The sequence below is a fragment of the Pyxicephalus adspersus genome, chromosome 2, assembly GCF_032062135.1.
Source record: "Pyxicephalus adspersus chromosome 2, UCB_Pads_2.0, whole genome shotgun sequence".
NCBI lineage: Eukaryota > Metazoa > Chordata > Amphibia > Anura > Pyxicephalidae > Pyxicephalus > Pyxicephalus adspersus.
Genome location: NC_092859.1, coordinates 73,902,225 through 73,924,689, shown reverse-complemented (window position 1 = coordinate 73,924,689; position 22,465 = coordinate 73,902,225). Strand labels below are relative to the sequence as shown.

The 22,465-nt window shown below is 37.4% G+C and overlaps 1 protein-coding gene across 1 annotated transcript; it reads left to right on the top strand.

Annotated features, from left to right (window-relative positions):
- On the top strand, positions 1-16,398 carry DDX41 (DEAD-box helicase 41). Its single transcript, XM_072401016.1, has 17 exons — positions 1-116; positions 2,527-2,619; positions 3,176-3,335; positions 3,447-3,521; positions 4,066-4,126; positions 4,902-5,038; positions 5,151-5,223; positions 6,398-6,551; positions 7,367-7,503; positions 7,954-8,116; positions 9,225-9,356; positions 9,528-9,599; positions 10,195-10,291; positions 13,870-14,019; positions 14,601-14,672; positions 14,773-14,883; positions 15,956-16,398. The coding sequence occupies exons 1-17, from the start codon at positions 93-95 to the stop codon at positions 16,090-16,092; spliced, it is 1,848 nt and encodes a 615-aa protein (XP_072257117.1). The 5' UTR covers positions 1-92; the 3' UTR covers positions 16,093-16,398.
- Positions 16,399-22,465: the final 6,067 nt, after the last annotated feature.

Here is a 22,465-nt window from a genome sequence, read left to right as displayed (position 1 = left end):
GCAGTGATTTGCAGTGAACACGTGACAAAAAGAATGCGCCGGAAGTAGGTGTACGGAAGTGTCGCCTCACAATAAGTCGTAGTACTGACGTAATGGAGAACAACAACGAGAGAAAAGTGAGTGGGGTTTTAGTTTACGATTCAGGGTAGATAAAAACGTTATAGTGGGTTAAATAGTAAAATACAAATATTGGAATTTGTACTAGAAATAGCGGTGCTGCTTAGTATCAGATTGTGTGCAGTACACAGGGAAGGGAGGGCCGCCTAATGGTATGTGAATGTACAAGTGTCCGCACACTACAAACTGCATGGGGCAGCCTAACCCGAATGTCAGCGGTCACATCATGTCTGCCACACCTAGGATTCCCCTCACCCCCAGCATTCATAATGCCTACTCAGGGCCCAATGTATGGAGGGGGCAGGGAGACAACACAGGACCAGGAGGATACAAACACCCGACACTTCTAAATGTCCTACATTCCTAAATTATATTCTCAAGGGCCATACTAGGGAGAAAGCGGGATCAGCTGTAAATTGTATTTTTCCTAATTTAGAAAACACTGATTATAGGGTTTAATCAAAGAAGTAAATAAAGATAAGTTATAGTCATTTCCAATTAGCTTCTGGTAGCCTGTTTTATGAGCTGCCTGCTGCTCCATTGTAGCCTATCGCTTACCATGGTTTTACCCTTCTGCTAACACATTCCCTCTGCCAGAATACAAACTCTGCAAGTAGAACTTTACTCTAAAAAGTCTCCTTACATCGCAGGTCCTGCCTATCATTTAGGACTTCTTTCTATAAAAGATTATTATTATTATTATACAGTATTTATATAGCGCCATCATATTACGCAGCGCTGTACATAGTCCATAGTCGTGTCACTAACTGTTCCTCAAAGGAGGTCACAATCTAATGTCCCTACCATAGTCATATGTGATTATTATAGTCTGAGGTCAATTGTTAGGGAGAAGCCAGTTAACCTAACTGCATGTTTTTTGGGATGTGGGAGGAAACCCACGCAGACACGGGAAGAACCTGCAAACTCCATGCAGATAATGTCCTGGCTGGGGATCGAACCTGGGACCTAGTGCTGCAAAGGCCAGAGTGCTAACCCCTGAGCCACCGTGCTGCCCAAAAGATGGATAGGAACCTTCTATGTAGATGGAGTGCAAACAGCTTTCTACTGTCTGTGTGTTCTGGATTTCCTATGCTGGAGATCAGTAAAATGTCAGAAGTATTTCCACACAATGCGGTGATGTAAACATTCCTACCTGATTATAATCACACTATAATAAATTATTAATCTATTTAGAGTGAGAGCGCTGATTTATTTACTCACTCATTTTTTTCATTGTAGATCTACTTTAATCTCTGCCAACACTAACCATGTATGTGCCATCTTAAGTGAACCACAAAGACAAAGTAAAACCCAAAAACGACTCAAAACAAAAAAAAAATTTGGAGAGCAGTCGATCCATCCAGAGGTTATTTCCATTGAGTCGGCGCGCTATCTCTCTATTCTTCTGGGTTCTTCTTCATACGTCACCTGACGCAGGCGCGGAATCGGGTGACATAGATGGAGAAAAAACTTGCCAATCTCACTGCACATGCGTGAGATCTGCAATTTCTTTTCCTTTTGGCAAGATGCTTGGGCATGCACAGAAGGAGCAGCCAAGAGCCTCCCAGGATGCGTGACATTGGTATCCCGGGAGGCTCTGGGCTCCCATTCTTCAAGGAACTAAGAATTAAGGAATTAGGGGGGCAGTGCTGCACCCTTTTTTAAAAAAATAAAATAAAGGGTGTTGCACTTAAAAAAAAAAAAACAAACAAACATACATAATTTTTACCTTGCATAAAAGGGTTGTCTACTCATTCATGTAAAGTGGAAATTCTGAGTTAAGGTACGCTTTAACTTTTCATGTATTGTCATTATTACCTTGTCCTGCACCAGAAACATTTACCATATTATCCTTGGCCAGAATCATGCCGTGCTAAAATCCCCTTAGGCAAATAAAGCTGATCTGCTGAGTTCATCAACCAAAAGGGCATTTGTCTTCATTGTTTTTTTTTTGTTTTTTTATTTGATGACTAAAACCAATTTTCTCTAGGTGAAACCCAGATGTACCCTGTGTTGAGCAAGGAACTCTTTATGATGCCATTTGGGTTTATAAATGATTTTTTTCTAACAACATATACCCTTATTTAAATGAACATTACATGGTTCTACATTTTTTTTCATGGATATCTTTAACTTTTGTGGTGATATCTTTCAGTTGTGTTGGCACTTTACCATTGATCAAGCCGGGATATCAAACCCTTAAAATGTAATTTATTTAAAACACCACTTACATGTTTAAAAATCTAAGGGATTTAAACCAAAGTATTCCAGAGTATATTGTGTTTCTAGATCAATGCTGCAGAATACAGATCAGTATATAGGACCCCTTGGGGTTGTCATTAATTTTATAATGCAGGTAGAAGATGAGATATAGGATATTGTGATAATGTAATGTCTTTGTTTCCACAGAGAGTCCATCCAGAGGATGAAGAACCTGAACTCTCAGAAGATGATGAGGACTATGTTCCCTATATTCCCCTTAAGCAGAGAAGAGCACAAATGGTATTTTTTCTTTTGGTTTAGGATTAATTCATAATTTTTACAGTCATATAGGAACTCTTGATTCTTTCACATTTACAGCCAGTAATTAAATGTGGGAGGATGGTTATAAATGGCGGTTGTATACCCTGTTTCCCCTATAATAAGGCACTGTCTTATATTTTTTGAAATGCCAAAATATGCCCTAGGTCTTATTTTCAGGGGATGTCTTATTTTTCCATGAAGAAGACTACTTTGTTCCTTTTCTCATATTTTCTAGCTTCCTGTCATGAAATGTAGCTTGGTTACATCAGGAGGTTCGGTTAACATTTAATCACAGCTTCATAAATGAGGTGCAGCAATGTTTGTTAGAAAGTTGAATATAGTAGTGATGAATGTGCTGCAGTGCATGCTTCAATAGTAGGTTAATTAGGTATAAGCTGTAAAGGCAGTCTGCAGTGCATATTGGAGTTTATGCTAACAATATACAATAACAAAATGATTGATAAATATCACATTTATTCTCATCTCATTCTTATTTCTTTGTATTGATGAATTCTTATGGTTTTAATTTTTACAGCTCCAGAAGCGACTGCAGATTCGAAAGAAGGGTGTTATAGAAGAAGAGCAGAAGGACAGTGGAAGTGATCATCGAGGGGATGAGGATGACATTCCCTTGGGACCCAGGTCTAATGTCAGTCTCTTGGATCAGCATCAACACCTAAAAGAAAAGGCAGAAGGTCAGTAATGTACTAGGCACTTCATGGGTTTTGTGATTGTGTGCAAAAAATTGGTACATGATAATTAAACAAAGCTTGAATTTTGTATTGATTAGTGGTTATCTTTCACAGCAAGAAAAGAATCTGCAAAGGAGAAACAATTGAAAGAAGAAGAGAAGATCTTGGAGAGTGTTACAGAAGGAAGAGGTGAGCATTTTGGGCATATTTGACATACATTCACTTAGTGAATTTAATGGTGCATTTTGGATAACCATTCTGGCTGCATTTTAGCTAATTCCTTTGCATTGAATTGTACATTGAGATGCATTACAAAGAAACGAGAGAGAAAACAAAGAAAAGAGAGAGTTACAGGTCCTTTTTTTCTGCATTTTGCATTTAAACACATGTTTTTTCACATGTGAGCAGCATGTTGTTCAGAAGGTTAAGTGTTTAACAGCATCATCAGTTTTTACAAGCACTTGTGTTTTTTTTAAACATGGTTTAGTTGACCGTTTAGTTGCAAATACATTAGTTTACATTGTTCACCTTCTAGGATTATACATTTTGTTTACTTGCTGGTTATTCAGCATTAAAACCAATTACTAGAGCAAAACCATATTCTACAATCATTTTTTAAGAGTTACAAATGTAGGACATTAGCCTTTTCAGTTCAGCATCCCTTTCAGCTCTGACTTTTAGGAAGTGGTTGTATTGGAATTATTGTGCAGTCATCATTTTCCTTTCTCTACAGCTCTGATGTCCGTGAAGGAAATGGCAAAAGGAATTACATATGAGGATCCTATAAAGACCAGGTAAGTCTTTCTTTTTTTCAGAACTATTATCTTTTTTTATTTTTATTAACTTGAATACTTAGAAGCCAGACTATGGTTTGTTGAGCCATTTTGATAGGATAGGCAGTACCTTAATATTTAGGCACCTTTTATGCATCAAACTGTTAGATACAACCTGTTGTGTTCATGCCATTTAACCTCCTTCACAATATAAATACTAAGTATTTTTAAATGTAAAAGCAGTACATTTAAAAATACTTAGTATTTTAAATTTCCCGCCTCCCAGCCACACGATGCCACCCTCCCAGCCACACACTCACAAGCAGATGCCCGACCAGCATCTCCGTCCCCTGGCCTTGCATCTCCACAGTTCACACGCTGGGGACACAGATGCTGGGAATTGCCAGGTTACACAAATGCCTGTCCACCATTGCCAGGGGAAGAAGATGCCAGGCATCACTGAAGGACGCCGCAGGCACCGCTGGAGGTTGCTGCTGGATTGTGGGAACCAGTTAGGACTTGGACTCCCTGGCAATTCTACCCCAGTGCGGCTCGGGGTAAGCGCTTTTAGTATGGAAAATTCACCGCAAGCCACACTCGGGATTACCGCCAGGGAGGTTAATTTATGAAATCCTCCATTTATTGCAGGCAGGCAGGACTGAGGGTCTGAGGAGTAGTTATTGGGAAGCATCTGGTTTTCCTAGGGACTGCAATGTTTTCTTTCTCTTGATACTGTGAAAATATAATTTAAAAGTCTAGCAGTTTTAGGTTCAAATATCTTTTTGTTGGCTTACAGCTGGCGAGCTCCACGACATATTCTAGGAATGTCTCAAGCACGCCATGAACGTGTCCGAAGAAAATACCACATTTTAGTGGAAGGTGAAGGGATTCCACCACCTATTAAAAGCTTCAAGGAAATGAGGTTTCCTGCAGGTAAGTAAAAGTTGCTTCCATTACTGTTTTTTTTTTTTTTTTTTTTTTTTTTTATTACTGGTTTGGCAAATTTCTTTGTAGGACATTCTTTAACATCTCATTTGGTCTCTAGCAATTTTACGAGGACTGAAGAAAAAAGGAATTCTGCATCCTACTCCAATCCAGATCCAGGGCATTCCTACCATGTGAGTACATTTCTTGTTACATTAGTATATTGTTAAAAGCAGAGAGAAAGGTTCAACCCATATCATTGGAGAAAGAGTCATAAAATTTAAACACTAGTCACCAAAACTAGTATTTACATTTTTTGTAGGTGCTTGAGATATAAACCTTAGTATATATTTTTTTTTTAACTCTCAGTAATTTAACCCCCCTAGTGTTCTAATTCTGTCAGTTTTTTGATGCAAAAAGTGATCCTAATTTTTTTGCATAGAAATTTTTGTTTATATTGTGGGTTTGTAATTCTTGGGATTAACTCCCGGGTATGATAATTATATTTATTATATTATAATCATAAATTATAATATAATACATAAATATAAATAACAATTAAAAAAATAATGACATAATAGACAACAATGTAATGTAAAAGTAAAATATAAAATTAAAAATGTACTTTTATTTTTATTTCATGTTGTGTGGTGTTTTTGTACTGTAAAAACCATTTAAAAGCAGATTACATTAAATTTCCCTCCCAGACACACCCCCCAATACATCACCATTCACATCACCCGGAAGATGACTCATCCGCTGGGGTGATGTGAGTGGGGATTTCCCTGCCTGCTGGCACAGGCACACAGACGCTGGAGCTGCTGCTGCTCTCATCTCCAGAGAGATGCGGGCAGCAGCGTGGCCGGGACCCGGGTGGTATTTAAAAGCAGATTACTCAGTAATCTGCTGTTAAATTTCCCGCCCGGACACACCCCCCGAGGGGGCATCACACCAGGACCATCTGATCACCGCTGGAGCGTGGGGCAAAGGTAAGGGGGGCTCTTAAAGTTACCCCGAGTGTGACTCGGGATTACCGCTTTTTGGAAGTAAAAGGCACCCCGAGTCACACTCGGGATTACAGTTAGGGGTGGTTAAACCTTGCAAAAGTGGAACACCCAAAACGCACAGGGATTATGGCAAGTAGACCTCATTGTTGTAATATCCAAGACATTTTTCAGAAAAATGTTTTATTCTTAACGATACAATGATGGTTACTGTATTAAGACCACAAAGAATAGGAAACAATCATGAAATCTACTTAATTGCAATCATTAATTCTAACCCCCCAATTTTTTTTTTACAGTACTGTTTCTGTTCTGGTTCTGTATATTGAATTTCATTTAACCTTTATTGTGTATCTTATTGCAGCTTATCAGGACGCGATATGATTGGTATTGCTTTTACTGGATCTGGTAAAACGCTAGTGTTCACTCTGCCTGTCATTATGTTTTGTTTGGAACAAGAGAAAAGACTACCATTTACAAAAAGGGAAGGACCCTATGGACTCATCATTTGCCCATCGGTATTCCAGTCTTTAGATGTTGTACTTTCTTTACATTGCATTAAACAATTTTTACGCAACAGCCACTGATACATAAAGTTAAAGGATGGTAAACACTTATCAATCCTTGCCTTTCATTAAATAAAGGGTTATATTATCTAGTAGAAAAGGTTTAAAGAGAATCGCTAGGATGTGAAGCACAACATATTCCAACACAACTATCTGCACATGCAAAATTCAGTAGGAGTTTGCAGAATCCAGAGGGTAGGCTGTCTCTACCATGTATAGTTAAAGTTAAATTTTGCTTAATTAGGATTATGGAAAAATTATAATAAATTACCAATCATGCTCATGAAATTGTCCCCTTTTTTAAGTTATCATTGAAATCCAACTTTTTGCATTGATTTGGGCATGAAAATGTTTACCAGTTTTAAACATGTATCCCTGGCTACCCTAATTTTATCAACAGCCTAGGTTTTATTATGCGTTTCAAGACAGACCAATTTCACTTAACCTATTCTGTCTGACCTACCCATATTTTTTTGGGGGGGGGCTGGTCTTAGGAAGTTGGCTACAGGTTATGCAAATTACTACTGTGAATATTTACTTTGCCTGGTGGTGGTTTGTCTGAGCTGCTTTGACCTGCAGCACTGCCACCTCTGCAAAGTCTTTAAAATTCTAAAATTTTGTGGGTGCTAAATGCTTTCATCCCTCACCACACATTTGGTTCCTTCTGGAGTTTGCATGTCCCTTGTATCTTTGGCAGCCATCCCAAGATGTTTGATGTCTCTTTATTTTCTGATTATTCATTATTTTTTTTTTTTTTTTAAATACAGCGAGAGTTGGCACGTCAGACACACAGCATCATTGATTATTATTGCAAGTTGTTGCAAGAAGACAACTTGCCAACTTTACGTACAGCACTTTGTATAGGTGGCATGTCTGTCAAAGAGCAAATGGAAACCATTAAGCAGTAAGTCATTATTTCTTACACAATTATTAAAGTAAAGGCATATACTGGTCTGCTGGTACAAAGTAAACATGGCAGAAGAAAGCAATATAATTTTGGGAAGGGTGCTTGGCTGACATTTGATGTGTACATTTTTCTGTTTTTTGTACTGTAATTTCGGCTGTTTGTGAGGTAGGGAATTGTTCGTGTAGTGTTATTAACCCTAAATGGAATAATTACTTGGCACAATATATTAAATATATGATTGATAACATAATATTAGGACCTTCATTAATGGTACTGTAAGGAGTAATTGTTTTACTTGTTGCTTTAAGCAACTAATCAAACTTTACCATAAAAGTGATCTGTCATTTGATGACCAACGTCGGGAAGCCATATATCATACACAAAAGTAAACCCTGCTTAGCACGTGTGAATGTGTATTTTTTTTTCTTTACTTTCGCTTTTCTTTAGAGGTGTTCACATGATGGTGGCAACTCCTGGTCGTCTTATGGACCTCCTACAGAAAAAGATGGTGAGTTTAGATATCTGTAGGTATCTGGCACTGGACGAGGCTGATCGTATGATTGATATGGGCTTTGAAGAGGATATTAGGACCATCTTTTCCTACTTCAAGGTAACTGACCATCCCCGCATCTTTTTCATCTGCCTTTTTGTTTTTCCCTCTCTTGATGTATTTTTTTTACTCTAATTCATCCAAGCACATTTTTTTTTAGTGTTTCAGTTACCCGCACTTTACTCTTTGTTTAGATTCAACACCTTCATGGCTGCGTTTGCAAATTGCAAACCCTATAGACATTTATTGGACTAGTAGACTGATTTAAGGGTGGTTTAATTTAGCTCAGTGGGCCACTAGGAGATAAAAATGATACTTAACTGTATATAAAAGTGCAGTTATGTCTTAAAGAGGAACTAAATTCAAAATCCCCCAAAACACAAAAAATACACTTACCTTTAATCCTGCAGGGCAGTCCGATCCATCCGAAGGTCTCTTCCATCGGGTCCCGCGTCGTCCGTCTTCGGGCCGGGGCTCCAGGCGCCGCCATTTTCGCCTCTTCTGTGTTCTTCTTCCTACATTACCCGACCCAGGCGCAAGATCGGGTGATGTAGGTTGGAAGATGCTCGAGCATGCCCGGAAGGAGCACCCAAGAGCCTCCTGGGATGCGTGACGTAGGTATCCTAGGGGGCTTTGCACTCCCATTCATTTTCGATCCTCTAGGCGATCGAGAATTAGGGGGGTGGTGCTGCACCCTTTTTTTGTTTTTTGAAAAAAAGGGTGTTGCACTTTAAAAACCAAACAGAATGTTTACTTTCCATTAAAGGGGTGTCTACCCTTTTATGTTAAGTGAAAACTCTGAGTTTAGGTACGCTTTAATGTTAAGAAAATGATAAAAAATGTGAACCAAAAAAAAATCTCCTTCCCTATTTGTTTGCCTGTGTATTTGGTAATGTAAATGTATCCCTACCAGTATATGATATCCTACTTTCTGCTTCCTTTTCTGATGAGCATTCTTACCATCAGCTTAATGGGCTTTTGTTATTGATAAAGCCAAACTCCAGGGTGATATAAAAGACAATGCAGGGGTATTCATCCCAGGTTTGCTGATGGGTTTAAAGAATGTTGGTACTGCCATTGTGGTGATATTTAATCTGACACTGTAATATATGAAAAAAATGTTCAACTATTATTTTAGTAGATTTTTTTTATATGTTTGTAAATGTAGGGTCAACGACAGACACTGCTCTTTAGTGCCACTATGCCAAAGAAGATCCAGAACTTTGCCAAGAGTGCCCTTGTAAAGCCTGTCACCATTAATGTTGGCAGAGCAGGAGCTGCCAGCTTGGATGTCATACAAGTAAGACCATTTTCCCAGATTTCCAAAACTTTGCTTTTCAAAGCTTGTAAAATAAAACACATCTGTTAATGCAAGTCTCATATGTATGTATGCTGTCTCAATAGTTGTTGTAATAGTTAATGTAATATATGTTGATATAAAGCAGCTAATATCAGTCCTTGTTTTTTGCAGGAAGTGGAATATGTCAAGGAGGAAGCAAAGATGGTTTATCTATTAGAATGTCTGCAAAAGACTGCACCCCCTGTGAGTATATCATTTTTTAAAGTGCTCAAACATAGCATTTTATAGGCAAAATAAACAAACATAAGAGCTGTCAAAAAACCTGGAGGATGGCATGCCTATTCATTGGCCGAACTGAGACTTATTTTTTTTTAGAATTTTTTTTATAAATATTCTGAATGAATTCTCAAAAAAAGGAATCTCGGTGTTTTTTTTTTTTTTTAGTGGTGGTGTCCTGCTGGACTGTTAATTTTAAGGAGAGCCAATCCCTTGACACAAATGATCCAGGTTTTGTTGCTCTGATTTCAATGGCGCAAAGAAGGTGTATACGATGTTAAAGCTAACCTGTTTTTTTATATCTCAAAAGGAAACACATGATTTACAAACCAAATGTAGAGCTTTATGAACAAACTGTTTATCCTCTATCCTTAGGCGAAAAACACCTGCCTTCCTCATCACTGCAATATGAGTTATTTGAATAAAGCAGTGAACTGGAATTGGCTTAGGATATAGAAATCTATAAGAAATCTTTGGGAATATTTAGTTTCTTTTCTGGGAAACATGCACTAAAACTGAAATATGACAAATCTAATGCAAAATCTTTTTTTTCATGTCCCAGGTGCTGATATTTGCAGAGAAGAAAGCAGATGTAGATGCGATACATGAGTATCTGCTCCTGAAGGGAGTGGAGGCAGTGGCTATACATGGAGGCAAAGGTTAGTGCGGCATTGTCTCTTTAGTTGTTATGCCCCCCTCATGAAAGAATAAACCTATTTTGCTTTTATTGAGCACACTTGCAGGAAGTTTCCATGTAAAGTAATCTTGACAACTGTCACAAGTAAGCCTGCAGGAATTTCAGAGCTTCCAGAAAAAAATGATTGCTAGCATCAAATCCATGGTTACTAGTTTGCAGCTTTTAAAAGGAACCAATTGGGATACAAACATAAAAGCTGTGATTGTTAAACTTTTGCCAAATCACTTGTCAGACAATGAATAGTGCATGAGGCCAGCTCTAAAACCTTACCTTTTTTACAATAAATGATTATTGGTAACTCCAGTGTTTCTGTTCTTATCCTTTTAAGCTTGAATGGCTCTCAACCACAATGTTCAGGTTTAAGATTATTCATACAGTGTTTAATATATGTAATAAACAAGAACTAAGAACACAAGACTTGCCTTTATCCATAATTCAGATGCTTAAAATATTAAAAATTCAGATCAGGTACCATTTTCATAGTTCTCCCCAGAGGGTTTTAGCCGGTTGCTCCACCCAGCTGCTTTGAATATCCTGCCCAGCTCTCCTCACAGCTCTCATCCTGTGCTCGGATCTCAGTGAGGCTGCTCTGTGTCATCCGTTCAGAGGATTGCTGCTGGGATGAGAGGTGAGCACACACAGTTCAGCCTTCATGAGAAGGGGACACAGGCAGCCCCACCCCCATCTCATAGCACAAGCTCAGATTTCTATTTAAAAAAAGCTGTGAGATAAAGAACTGTGTATAAAGTCTGCATGTCATTCTGCATCCTCATAGCTCTCTGTGTACAAACTTCCATATCTCCTAATATGTATGTCACAATGACGTAATTTTCAGGGTGTACAGGGGGCCCTCAATAGATACTAGGTACTACAATTGCAGCTCCCCAGCTTTAAAGAATTTCAAGATATGGGGATCGCAAATGTAAAAAGTTATGAAAATTAAACTTTGGGGTTGCTGTTTCTGAAGAAAGTGCAACTAGGAGTCCTAAATTGAAAATGCAAATTGGGGACCCTGGAGCCACTAACATAGCAAGAAGCACTGGGGTGGGGCCCCTAAATATATACCTACTTGTCATAAATCTATACCTATGAAACTACTGTCTGCTTCTCTTTGAAGCCCAATTTCTCTTAGGGTGGGGGGTACAAAACTGAAAATATAGGTGCAAGTGTCAGGCACATTCTCCCCTTACAATCTCATTACTACAGCATCATTAGAACATAAATCACTCTGCCCAATAAAATGGGCTTCCCTGCCCTGTTACACATTCCTGTCCACTTATCTAACATTCTAAACTTCAGTTGGGGAATGGGGAGGTGTAAGAAACCAAAAATATAGGTACAAGTGGGAACATTCATTAGAAAATGAACTCTGCCCACTAAATTTTATTGAGGTTAAGGTACTGTAAGGGTACAGTCGTGTGTAACAAGGAAGTGCATTTTGATGGACAGTTTTTTTTAATGTTGTAAAAATGCCATGGTGATGAAAGGTGATAGCCACACGTGTCTCCCACTTCCACCTATATTTTTGTTTCCCTGCACCTCTTACTTCTGGAGAAATTGGTGTTTGAGGTAAGATGCAGACAGATATGTGTAACAGAGCAGGCAGCTAATTTTGCTAGGTAGAGATTTATGTTCTCATGACGCCATACTAATTACATTTTAGAAAGGTTTAGCCACAAGTGTCCCCCACTTGCATCTACAGTTTCAGTTTCCTATGCCTCCACATGTACCTTAAAAATTTCAAGTTAATACAACGAACGGTTTAGGAGATATGAAGGTTTGAACACAGGGAGTTGTTAGGCTGCAGAATATGACAAGCAGCTTTTACGCTCACATAGCTATCACATTGCGCTGCTGATGACATCACACACTGCGGATAAACGTCACAGACAGTTTTTATATAGAATATGGGCAGTGATAAGAGGGGGTCACTGGCTGTCTTGTTCCCATCTGACATCACATGCATGATGCTATTAAAGCATTGCCACATTTTTAACATTATATTAAAGAGTGACTTTCTCTGTTATGTAATGGAAAAATGTGCGTTTTTTTTTTTGTTTGTTTGTTTTTACACTTTTGTGGAGAGGTCCTCTCCCTTCAGTCTTCACTTCCATTTCAGTAAAGACCGAAGGGGAAATCCGCAGCTTCCTGGGATATTTGTGTCACATATCCCAAGAGGCTCTGCACTGCTCCTTCTGTGCATGCATCTTCAGAGGGTTTCTTATAATGTAAAAAAAGTGTTCAATCCAATGCATGCGCAGTGCAAGACAGCAATGGATGTACAAGCGAGCATCAGAGAAAAGGTGGAAGCTGAGCCAGCATGGGCCTGCTGGGCTAATTTTGTAAAAGAATCAAGTGAAAAAAAAATGTTTTATATACTAACAGGGCAGGCATTACAAAGTTGTAACAAATAATTGGGAGAAGGTAGAACACTGAAACAATAAGAGGTTACTGGATACCCATGGCATAAACAACTGGGAGCACTAAATTTGCCGTGTTTTGCCACACCCCCTTTTTTACTACCCGGTTACAGCTTCCCGCCACCCGGCTGAAAAAAATTTCTGGGGAGAACACTGCATTTCTATAGAGCACACATGACCAAATATTAACAGAGATCATTTGTTGATGCTGCATCCTCAGAACCTAGAGCACTGGGAGAGAATATGAGAAACAAGATAGAAATCTGTAAAGATATTAGTTATAATAACTAATAGTAGGTATAACTATTGGTTATAATAACTGTAGAGGTATTAGTAAAATTGGATAAAGCAAAAGCAGAAGGCTTGTCGTTTAGAGCCATAAACTCCAAATAACAAGCCTTTCAGTTGATAGCCATAAGACTATCAAATGAAATTGATAGTCCCATATACAATAAAAAAGTACTAATTATATACTGATCTGTAAAGCAATCTCATATCAACAATTTATTTTCTTACCTCTTTTGTCAAAGAAGAATCAGTCCTCCATTCTCTCCAAAGACAGTCTACAATTAAAGGCTCCATAATGCAGTATATATGGGGACTTAGATTTATAGATGTGGGAGAAAAACTGCATTAGATAGACCAAACTAATTCAAAGCATTGATAGGAGTAATGTTACTGACTGGGAAAAAACACAATTGGAAGTTGTATTCCTAATTGGTTAGGCTTTTTGCAGTGTAAATTTGGGTCTAAACCACAAAAAATTAAAGACTTATTAAAAACAAAAAAAAAAAAAAATCAGTTTAGCCATATACTCTTTATGCATGTAATCAAAAACCATAATATCCTAATAAAAGCTGGGCAGAACTATAGCTCCTTACCCAAATGTTTATAGTGCTTAAAAAATGGATTTAGAGTGGTTACATTACAACACACAGCTATTGAGTTAACTTTATACAAATCATTTTTTAGGCAAACCATTCTTCTTTTTTGCATAACAACATGTGGTTACAGCATATAAGCAAATGTAGTGTGAACTCAACCCACACTAAGTAAAGTAACAGGTAACATGATAGCCTTGTACATTTTTTTAATTATTATTATTTTACTGCTTGTTTAGACCAAGAGGAGAGAACAAAAGCTATTGAGGCTTTCCGGGAAGAAAAGAAAGATGTTTTGGTTGCTACAGATGTCGCTTCCAAAGGTCTGGACTTTCCAGCTATACAGCATGTAATCAACTACGATATGCCAGAGGAGATAGAGAACTATGGTAGGTGTTAGAGGTTAAATGAAGTCTGATTGCTATGCTGCTAGAACTTGTGGGGATGGTAAAGGTTTTGTAGTTCTTGTTTTATCACTCCTTCACAGGGACTAGGTAGCATCAAACACTCATGGTCAAGCCCTAATTTTGACATGTATGTAATGTAATCACAATGTATTTATGTAGGAAATGGTGTTGATGTTCAGTTATGTATCTTGCATCATTTAGGACAGGAGCACTAGTATTTATTGAATGACATGATGTGCCCATAATGCTTCTGTGACAGATGTGTGCTTTAAATTCTAAATTTGGGGTAAGACTGAAGTTCAGAGGTCAAATGACTGTCAAAGGCTAGAGGGGAGCACATTTACTATACTTAGGTGTCATTGCACCACTGCATGAGGTTCAGTTTAGAACATCAGTTTCTAAATAGCCTATTGTATATACTTCAGTTGGTACAGATTATTATTTTAATCAGATTTTCTCCCTTTTCTATTGGCTTTGTTGGCACAGATGTCATAAGATGTAACAACAAAGAATACTTTCAAATGTTTAACCTTAAGTAACATCTCTTTTTTTTTTATGTTTAGTCCACAGAATAGGACGTACTGGTCGATCAGGTAACACTGGCATAGCGACCACTTTTATCAACAAGTCATGTGGTACGTTTATTTGTATGTTTTAGAAAACTTCACTTGATGTCTTTTTAAGGTTATGGTAACTGAAAATTCCAAATAACCAACATCTCATTATATTACACAGATGAATCTGTTTTGATGGACCTGAAGGCTCTGCTTCTGGAGGCCAGGCAACGTGTACCTCCTGTTCTGCAGGTGCTCAACAGCAGTGATGATAACATGCTGGATATTGGGGGTAAGAAATTCTAAACATCTTTCACTAATATATCTGTGCTCTGTGTTAATTTCTTGCTATTGTTTACATGCATTCCTAATTTGGACAGCTTATATTCAAATTTTCTTTGATCATTTATAGAATAAATGTTATAATTAAAATGCCCTTAAGATGTAAACAGATTAGTAAAGGGAGTTGTTTTAAAATGGGTGATCTAAACCAGTGTTTCCCAACCTTTCTTAGTCGCGGCACATATTTTACGATTAGAAAAATCCCACGGAACACCACCAAAAAGTCAGACACGTAAATTAGCTACCTGCTGCCATCTAGTGGAAGAGTTTTTTTTGGTTCTGCCTATCACTGTACATCGCTGGTATAGACAAATGAAGACAAATTTTTTGCAGTAAATAAATCATTTTGGGACCAATTAACTGAAATTGGATAATTTCCCACAGTACACCCGAAGATGTCACAAGGCACACTAGTGTGCCGCGGAACAGCGGTTGAAAAACACTGATCTAAACAATCATTGTTGGTTCTTAAGCAAAACTTTAAGTTAAAATAAAGAGTTATAGTATAGGCAGACTTTTCAGTTCAGAAGAGACATTACTATATCTTTTTTGCAGTTAAGGATTCTGGCTGCCGCTACCTTACCCGAGATTTGCAAATGCAACTTGTACAATCTTGGCATGTGGCATTACCACTCAGTATGGCTGAAACTTGTCAAGAAGACAGAAGGATGATGCCAGCTGGGTAGCTTTTGGACATTACATTGTTATATAAGAAATTGTCTGGTGTTTTACCCAATCAACAAGTGTTTGTACTACAATGGTATAGTGGTCTGTTTGTACCATTGCCATAAATCAGGCTTTACTTACTGAAGTGTGCCTGATTGAACATGTCTTAAATTTGTCTTACCAAACCTCAAGTTGAATACTGTGATATATACTGAATATATTGGATGGCTCAAAATGTTAATGTGTTTACAAGGTTCACCTGAAATATAGTCTGCGGTGATTATTCCCTGCTCTATAATGACAAAATTTATATGTCTACATTATAATTTATCTATACCATTGCTCTCTTTCTCCAGGGGAACGGGGATGTGCTTTTTGTGGAGGTTTGGGCCATCGTATTACAGATTGCCCCAAATTGGAAGCAATGCAGACCAAACAAGTCAGCACCATTGGAAGAAAAGATTACCTGGCTACAAGTTCCATGGATTTCTAAGATGTGGATTATTCGTAGATGGTGGATTCTGCATTGTGGGACTGTTAGGAGTATCAGTACTTTTTATCAGGGCTTTGTCTGAGCCCTAAAGAAATATTCTACAGCAAAGTATAAATGTATTTTTGGGTAAAAATACCTGGTTGTGATACATTGTCCTCTAGGTACCAAAAGACTTGTTTCTATGAAACCATTTATCTCTCATGATCATTCATGCTCTGAGTGGAATATAAATCTTTCCAAATATTGCTTACCTTGAAAATATTAGACTTCTGAAATGAGTATTTATTAAAAGTATTTTTCTCCTTTTTTCTTTGTGTTTTAATCATTTCTTACCACTGTAATGTAAGTCAGTGTTTGATTACTGTGTCTTTAATGATAACTTAAGACAGTGAAGATATTGATATTGTCAACATAGAGCCATTTTAATGATAATATACCACATAATGGGATATATTGCTTTCTGAAAATCATAGTCTGCAGTGTTAACCACTAATATGTGAATTTTTATCAAGCGGCATTGTTGCAGCCTGTACTGACTACATCTAATTGTATGCAACACATCTGTACAGACACATTAAATTGAGGAAAATGGGAAAGTTTTAAATGCTTAAAAGAAAGCATTTAGGTACTTCACAGATACAAGATACTACATTCGATATTCTTTATACATTGGAGATATTACAGCTATGATTCTGTATGTATGGGAGAGCCTAGGGACCCCCAAAAGTCCAGGAAATGCACTGCTATTTTACAGAAGGAATTTAAGACAACGGAGAAATTGAGGGCACTTCATATTTTTAAATGTTCTCCGTGCCGTTCAATTGGCAGCACCTTAAATGCTTTTTAGTAAATATGGTGCTTGGAAGTGGGACTTTCCTCTGCAATCCATGAGTTCCTGTTTTGTAACTGAACATGGGGGAAGCCAGGTGCTGATGCTTTCTTTAATTTGTTAATGTCAAAACCCGGAAAAGCCCTTGCAAGTAATTTTTCTTAGACCTTTTTAAATAGGGCAATAACCCGGGCAGAGTAGCAGTACTGTTTAGCAAAAGCAAACAAGCACCCCTAAGGGCTATATTTATAAAACAGTCCATGTGTTTAAACCGCAGGTAATTGTTTTATAAACAGAGCCTCAAGTGTTAAAAGATGCCTGTCCGCACTGGGATGTTCTTATAACTTATTAGGTACGTACATTTTCAAACTAAGTTTCTGATTAGTAATCTAAAGGACATTATACAATCAGTGAGTGACCCCGTGTGGTCAGCTTAAACATTTTTAAATCCAGCTCCACTTCTGCACTGTCTACTGCACTCTTTATACATTCTTTTTTCCTTTTGATACGTTATTTGTGTTACTTGGTGTAGCAGTCTTGAATATTTCAGCAACATTTATGGTCATCCTCACACATTTAATCTGTCAACCTAGTAATTCATCTCAAGGGGTCTCTCTGTCACTTCTTGAACTATAGGATGTAGGGTAAAGGACACAGGACACCATCCAACCTGGAAGAGAGTCATTGGAGTAGAGTTTCTGCAGGGGACAGCGGAACATCTCCAAAAATATAGAGAATATTACAGCGAGAGGTAAATTTTTCTAAAATTGTAAAACTTACTACCCAATTTTAAGATAGAACTAAACCCAGTGGGTGGTCAAACAGCCAATTAGTTCTAACTCATGTTTTTTTTTCAGTTTTGGTCAGCTTTAAGTGCCTGCCTATACTTGCTAAAGTTGGTGTAATTTCTGTTGTTTGAGAACAGATTACTTTTAAACTAATGAAGGTAATTTTTTCCTTTATGGATATAAAGCATTACACTGAGAACCCCTACATTAAAACTGCATGAGCTGGTTATTTTTATATGTTCTATTCGGATTATTTACTTTAACTACAAAGCTTTGGGAGTAGGTTGCAATGTTTGTGCAAGGAAAGGTGGGGCCCATGCTTTATAAGACAGTTGGTAGTTGTGGTTTTATTATTTTGATGCTTGAAAATAAAGCAGTACTTTATTATATAGTGTTTTTGGTTTTTATTATCCTGTAGAGAATTGCTTTTTATTGGCTCTTTACCAGTGGGTTTTTAAACTTGTTACATTAAAGCAGAAACAGTGTGATCTAAAATGCAGTTTGCCATTTGTAATGTTAGTTACATTAGCAAACTATTTTTTTTACGTTTGTTGTACATTAGTGAGGAGATTAACAATTCAATCTTAAAATGAAGTGAATTTTCAGTATTTAAACTTTTTTTCAGGAAAAAAAACTTTTTACAGGTCATTTATAGTTGCAAAGCATTTTTACGTTACTCATTGCAGATTCTTTCCTGTTCTGTTTTGTAGATATGAAGCCAGGAGTTTGCCGTAACTTCCTCCACTGAGTTAAAGGTAGGGGAGTTTGCTTGCTTCAATCTTCAATGAGCTCCATAATATATATTATGTTAATATAATATGTGATATTAGTAAAATATAATTATATTACATTTAATAGCCCTATATTGCCAAAAATTAAAGTTTCGGTGCCATCAAAATAAATAGGACCCCTTGAAATCCTTACCTGAACTCTATATAAAATGTCTGGAAAAGCAATTAGAAAATCACATCAGCAGAAAATCATTTTATTTGGGGGCATTCTGTACAATGCCATGACTTCAAAGTACACAAAAATGCAGATGACACCCCAGAATCAGTAAGCAACAAATTAGAGATTAACTAGTATAATATAGGCAGTGGCATTTGTCAGTCAACATAGCATACAAAGCTTTTTTTGAAACATTATTGTTGGCTGGCTATCTTTACATTTCTATGCCATCAATAAATAGCAAATGCTTGACCGGGAAAGCTCAAGCATTTAATAATCTGTCCTGAAAAGGAAGAAAAAAGGGGGATTCAAGAAGGGTGTAGCACCTTGTAAATAAATGCAGCTTTCTATGACAGAAATTGTTGGAGGGCTGTAAAAAAGGATACACCAGGGAGTTCATGACAACTGTTCTTCCATCAGAAAACAAGTCTGTCTAAAGATTGACATCCCTACTATCTAAAAGAGAAAGGGTAAAAGAGACTTGGAAGGTTGGTCACATTCCCTCAAGGGGGGGCTCAACATAATTTTGTCCCTTGGCATTTTGTAAGTAGTGACAGTTAAAAAGAATCATACTTTACGGCAGGTTTAAGTGCAAATGTAAATTACAATACCATTCTGCTACAAAATTGGTATAAATATTTTACAGTTCTCCATAAGGCCAGCAGGTGGCACCCTAGTCCTCTTTTACATCAATAATTACATATCACTCTCTGCACTGCCAAATGAAGCCTACTGATAGGTGTAAAATAAGTGTAAAATATTGTAAAAAACAAACAAAATAACTGCAAACCATTAAACTTTCTCTTTAAACAAGCCACTGATCTGGATCTAGTACACAGACCAGTTCTGACTGCACATGCCACATTTTTGTTTGGGGTCAGTGGCTCAATGCACTCAAAGGTCTGACATCTAGGCAAGTAACTTCTTTAGGTCAGAAATGGCAGTCAACAGGTTTGTGTTATTTCGTTTAATATTTGAATGTGGAATTTCATCTATACTTCCTGTATCTAGTTTACAGTGGAGACTAACAATGATTATCTTCCAATGTAGAGTAACACAGTAATGGAAATGTGAATAGATTGCACAGCAGGGTTCTCTGTCATTTACTCTTTTTAATGACCACCCCAGTCCAGACTGAAACAGTGTGTGGGCTTGATGTGGCCCACTGGTCATGTTAGACCAGTTCTAACAATTCCTTACACTATTCAAAACTTAAAAGCAAAAGTTTAGACCCTGAAGTGTATATCTTAATGATAATTTCCAATGTACTGCCTTTTGAATTGTTGAATATATATACCTTGAAAAGTGTTTTATCAGTTTAATAAGTACAACAAATACCTGCGGATCCTTCTAGAAATCTATTGAGCTCACAATTCCCTGTGCACCCTGTCTCTGCTGCTCTGAAATCTGGAACAGCTCTGCTTGTTTATCCATTGTTATCTGAGAAGAGGAGACATGGAAATCAGAAGCTAGCAGCCTAGAAGGACAACACATCCTGCTCAATACCAGCTCCTAGGACAGGAGGAATGTTACTGGAAGGGTCACAAGGTTAAAGCCTGTACGCCACCTCATCTGAGTGGTAGGCTGCATTGTAATTTGTTCTTGAGTTTAAACACACTTTATCCTATTGGGCCCAATCTGATTTTGTTAGATATTATCACTGTCCATCTGAACATTAGGAGAAGCTGCCAAGGATTTAAGCTTATTCTTAAAGTATCTCTTTAAAGGCAAAGAAAATATTTACCTTCAGCTGTTCTGTTAGATTAAAACCAAAAACTTGCTGACCTGATTGTGCCAGTATATTCTTATATATTTAAAGCTAATCCAGGATCTGTGTTATTTTATTTTATATATTAGATTGCTCCTCAGATTGTATTTCAGAAACTGCTGATCTGCTAGGAATTTCACACACGACCATTTTTGGGATTTTTACAGAGAATGATCCTAAAATATTCAGTTGAGGGGCAGTTCCCTGGGACAAAATGTTTTGTTGATGCTAGAGATCAGAAGTAAATGGTCGGATTGGTTTGAGCTGATAGAAAGGCAAAAGTAATTCAAATAACCATTAGGTATGCAGAATACTATCTCTGAAAGCTCAACACGTCGTACCATGAGGCAGATCTGGACACCAGCTGTGACTCCGGTCAGCTGAGGCACCCATTGGCAGAGACTTCCCAAGATTGGAAAAATGTTGGCTGGTCTAATGTGCCTGGATTTCTGCCTAGACTTTTGGATGGTAGTGTCTCCCTTTTGGCAATGGTATGGCCTGGTGGTGGTTTTGTAACGGTGCAGGGGATAATTTCTTGGTATGTTATGGACCACTAATATCAGTTGAGCTTGGTTTAAATAATATAGCCTGCCTTAGTATTGTTTCACACTGTGTCCATCCCTTTATGACCGCAGTGTACCCATCTTCCGATGGTTACTTCCAGCAGGTGAATGGACCGTGTGACTAAGCTTATATTATCTTAAATTTGCTTTATTTAACATGATAATTACTTCATTATACTAAAAAGCCTCCACAGCCATCAGATCTCAATCTAATAGAGCACCTTTGGGATGTAGTGGAATGGGAGATTTCTGCAGCTGAAAAATGTGAAGCAACTGCATGATGCTGTCTTGTCAATATGGATCAATGTTTCCAGCACCTTGAATCTATGCCTTGAAGAATTACAGCAACTCTGAAGGCAAAAGGGGTCCAGCCTGGAACTATCAAGGTGTTTCTAATATTAAAGTAGCTGGTAGGAATTTGTAATGTTTTATATTGTGTGACTTTTATATCTTGCTTAATGGTTAGCATCATAGATTACTTTTAGGAAAGGAAAATTCACCACATATGGGAAAAGTTTGGAAATACTTAAAACAACATGACATTATATAGTTTAGTCTGGATGAAAATGTCTGCAGTATCTTGTGGTATTGCGGTTCTGCACTGCAGATTTTGTCTTTTGTAGAAATTAAATGCAGTATCATCTTGTATCCTGCAGAGGTCAACAGTGCTCAACCTTCTGTCTCTAAAAGCAAAGTTTAGTCCCTGAAAGGTATCTTCTGAAAGATATCACCAAATTAGGAAGATGAGAACCTCTGTCTGAATTCCTGACACTGTGCCAGCTGCTAGGAGATTTACAAAGACCATATTACACTGCCTATTAAACTGTTAACTCTTGTGTATAATATACTTGCTCATATTCAATAAGACAAAATATGTAATACTCTAACAGCTGTAAATCAGAAAGAAATAGTTAAAGTAACATAATAAAAAGAATCTATATTTGAAGACATAAAAAGAAATTCATTGGAAACATTTCTCAGATTGATTTTGTTTCCATATTAACCAGACTTGTGCAAATATTGAATGGGTGTCTGTGTTGGTTTAAATCCTTTTCTGTAAAATTTGTAATTTGCTCAGAACTTTTGTAACCAGATTACCACATGTACAGCATGCATACACTTGTCTTAGCTGACCATAGATATGTGCATGCTGCAGTCCAATCTGGTGAGAGATGTAGGAAGATCCTATTTATTTGCACTTGCTTATGTTAGTGCAAAAGAGTCTATTTAAAAAGCAGTGATCCTGACATTCACTGAAATATTCACCGGGGAGGAAACTTCCGGGGCCATGTGTTTCAATTGCAGTAATTGATTCTCTACCAGAATGTCAGAGATATTGTTTTATAAATACGCCCTGCAGTGTTTTTCTTTTTTTTTTTGACTGATGTAACATTAACTTTTTCATTTATTTAATAATTACTTTTTTCTTTTGAGGAAATAAATACTTCCCTAGCCTATGCAGTCTCCATCATATGAT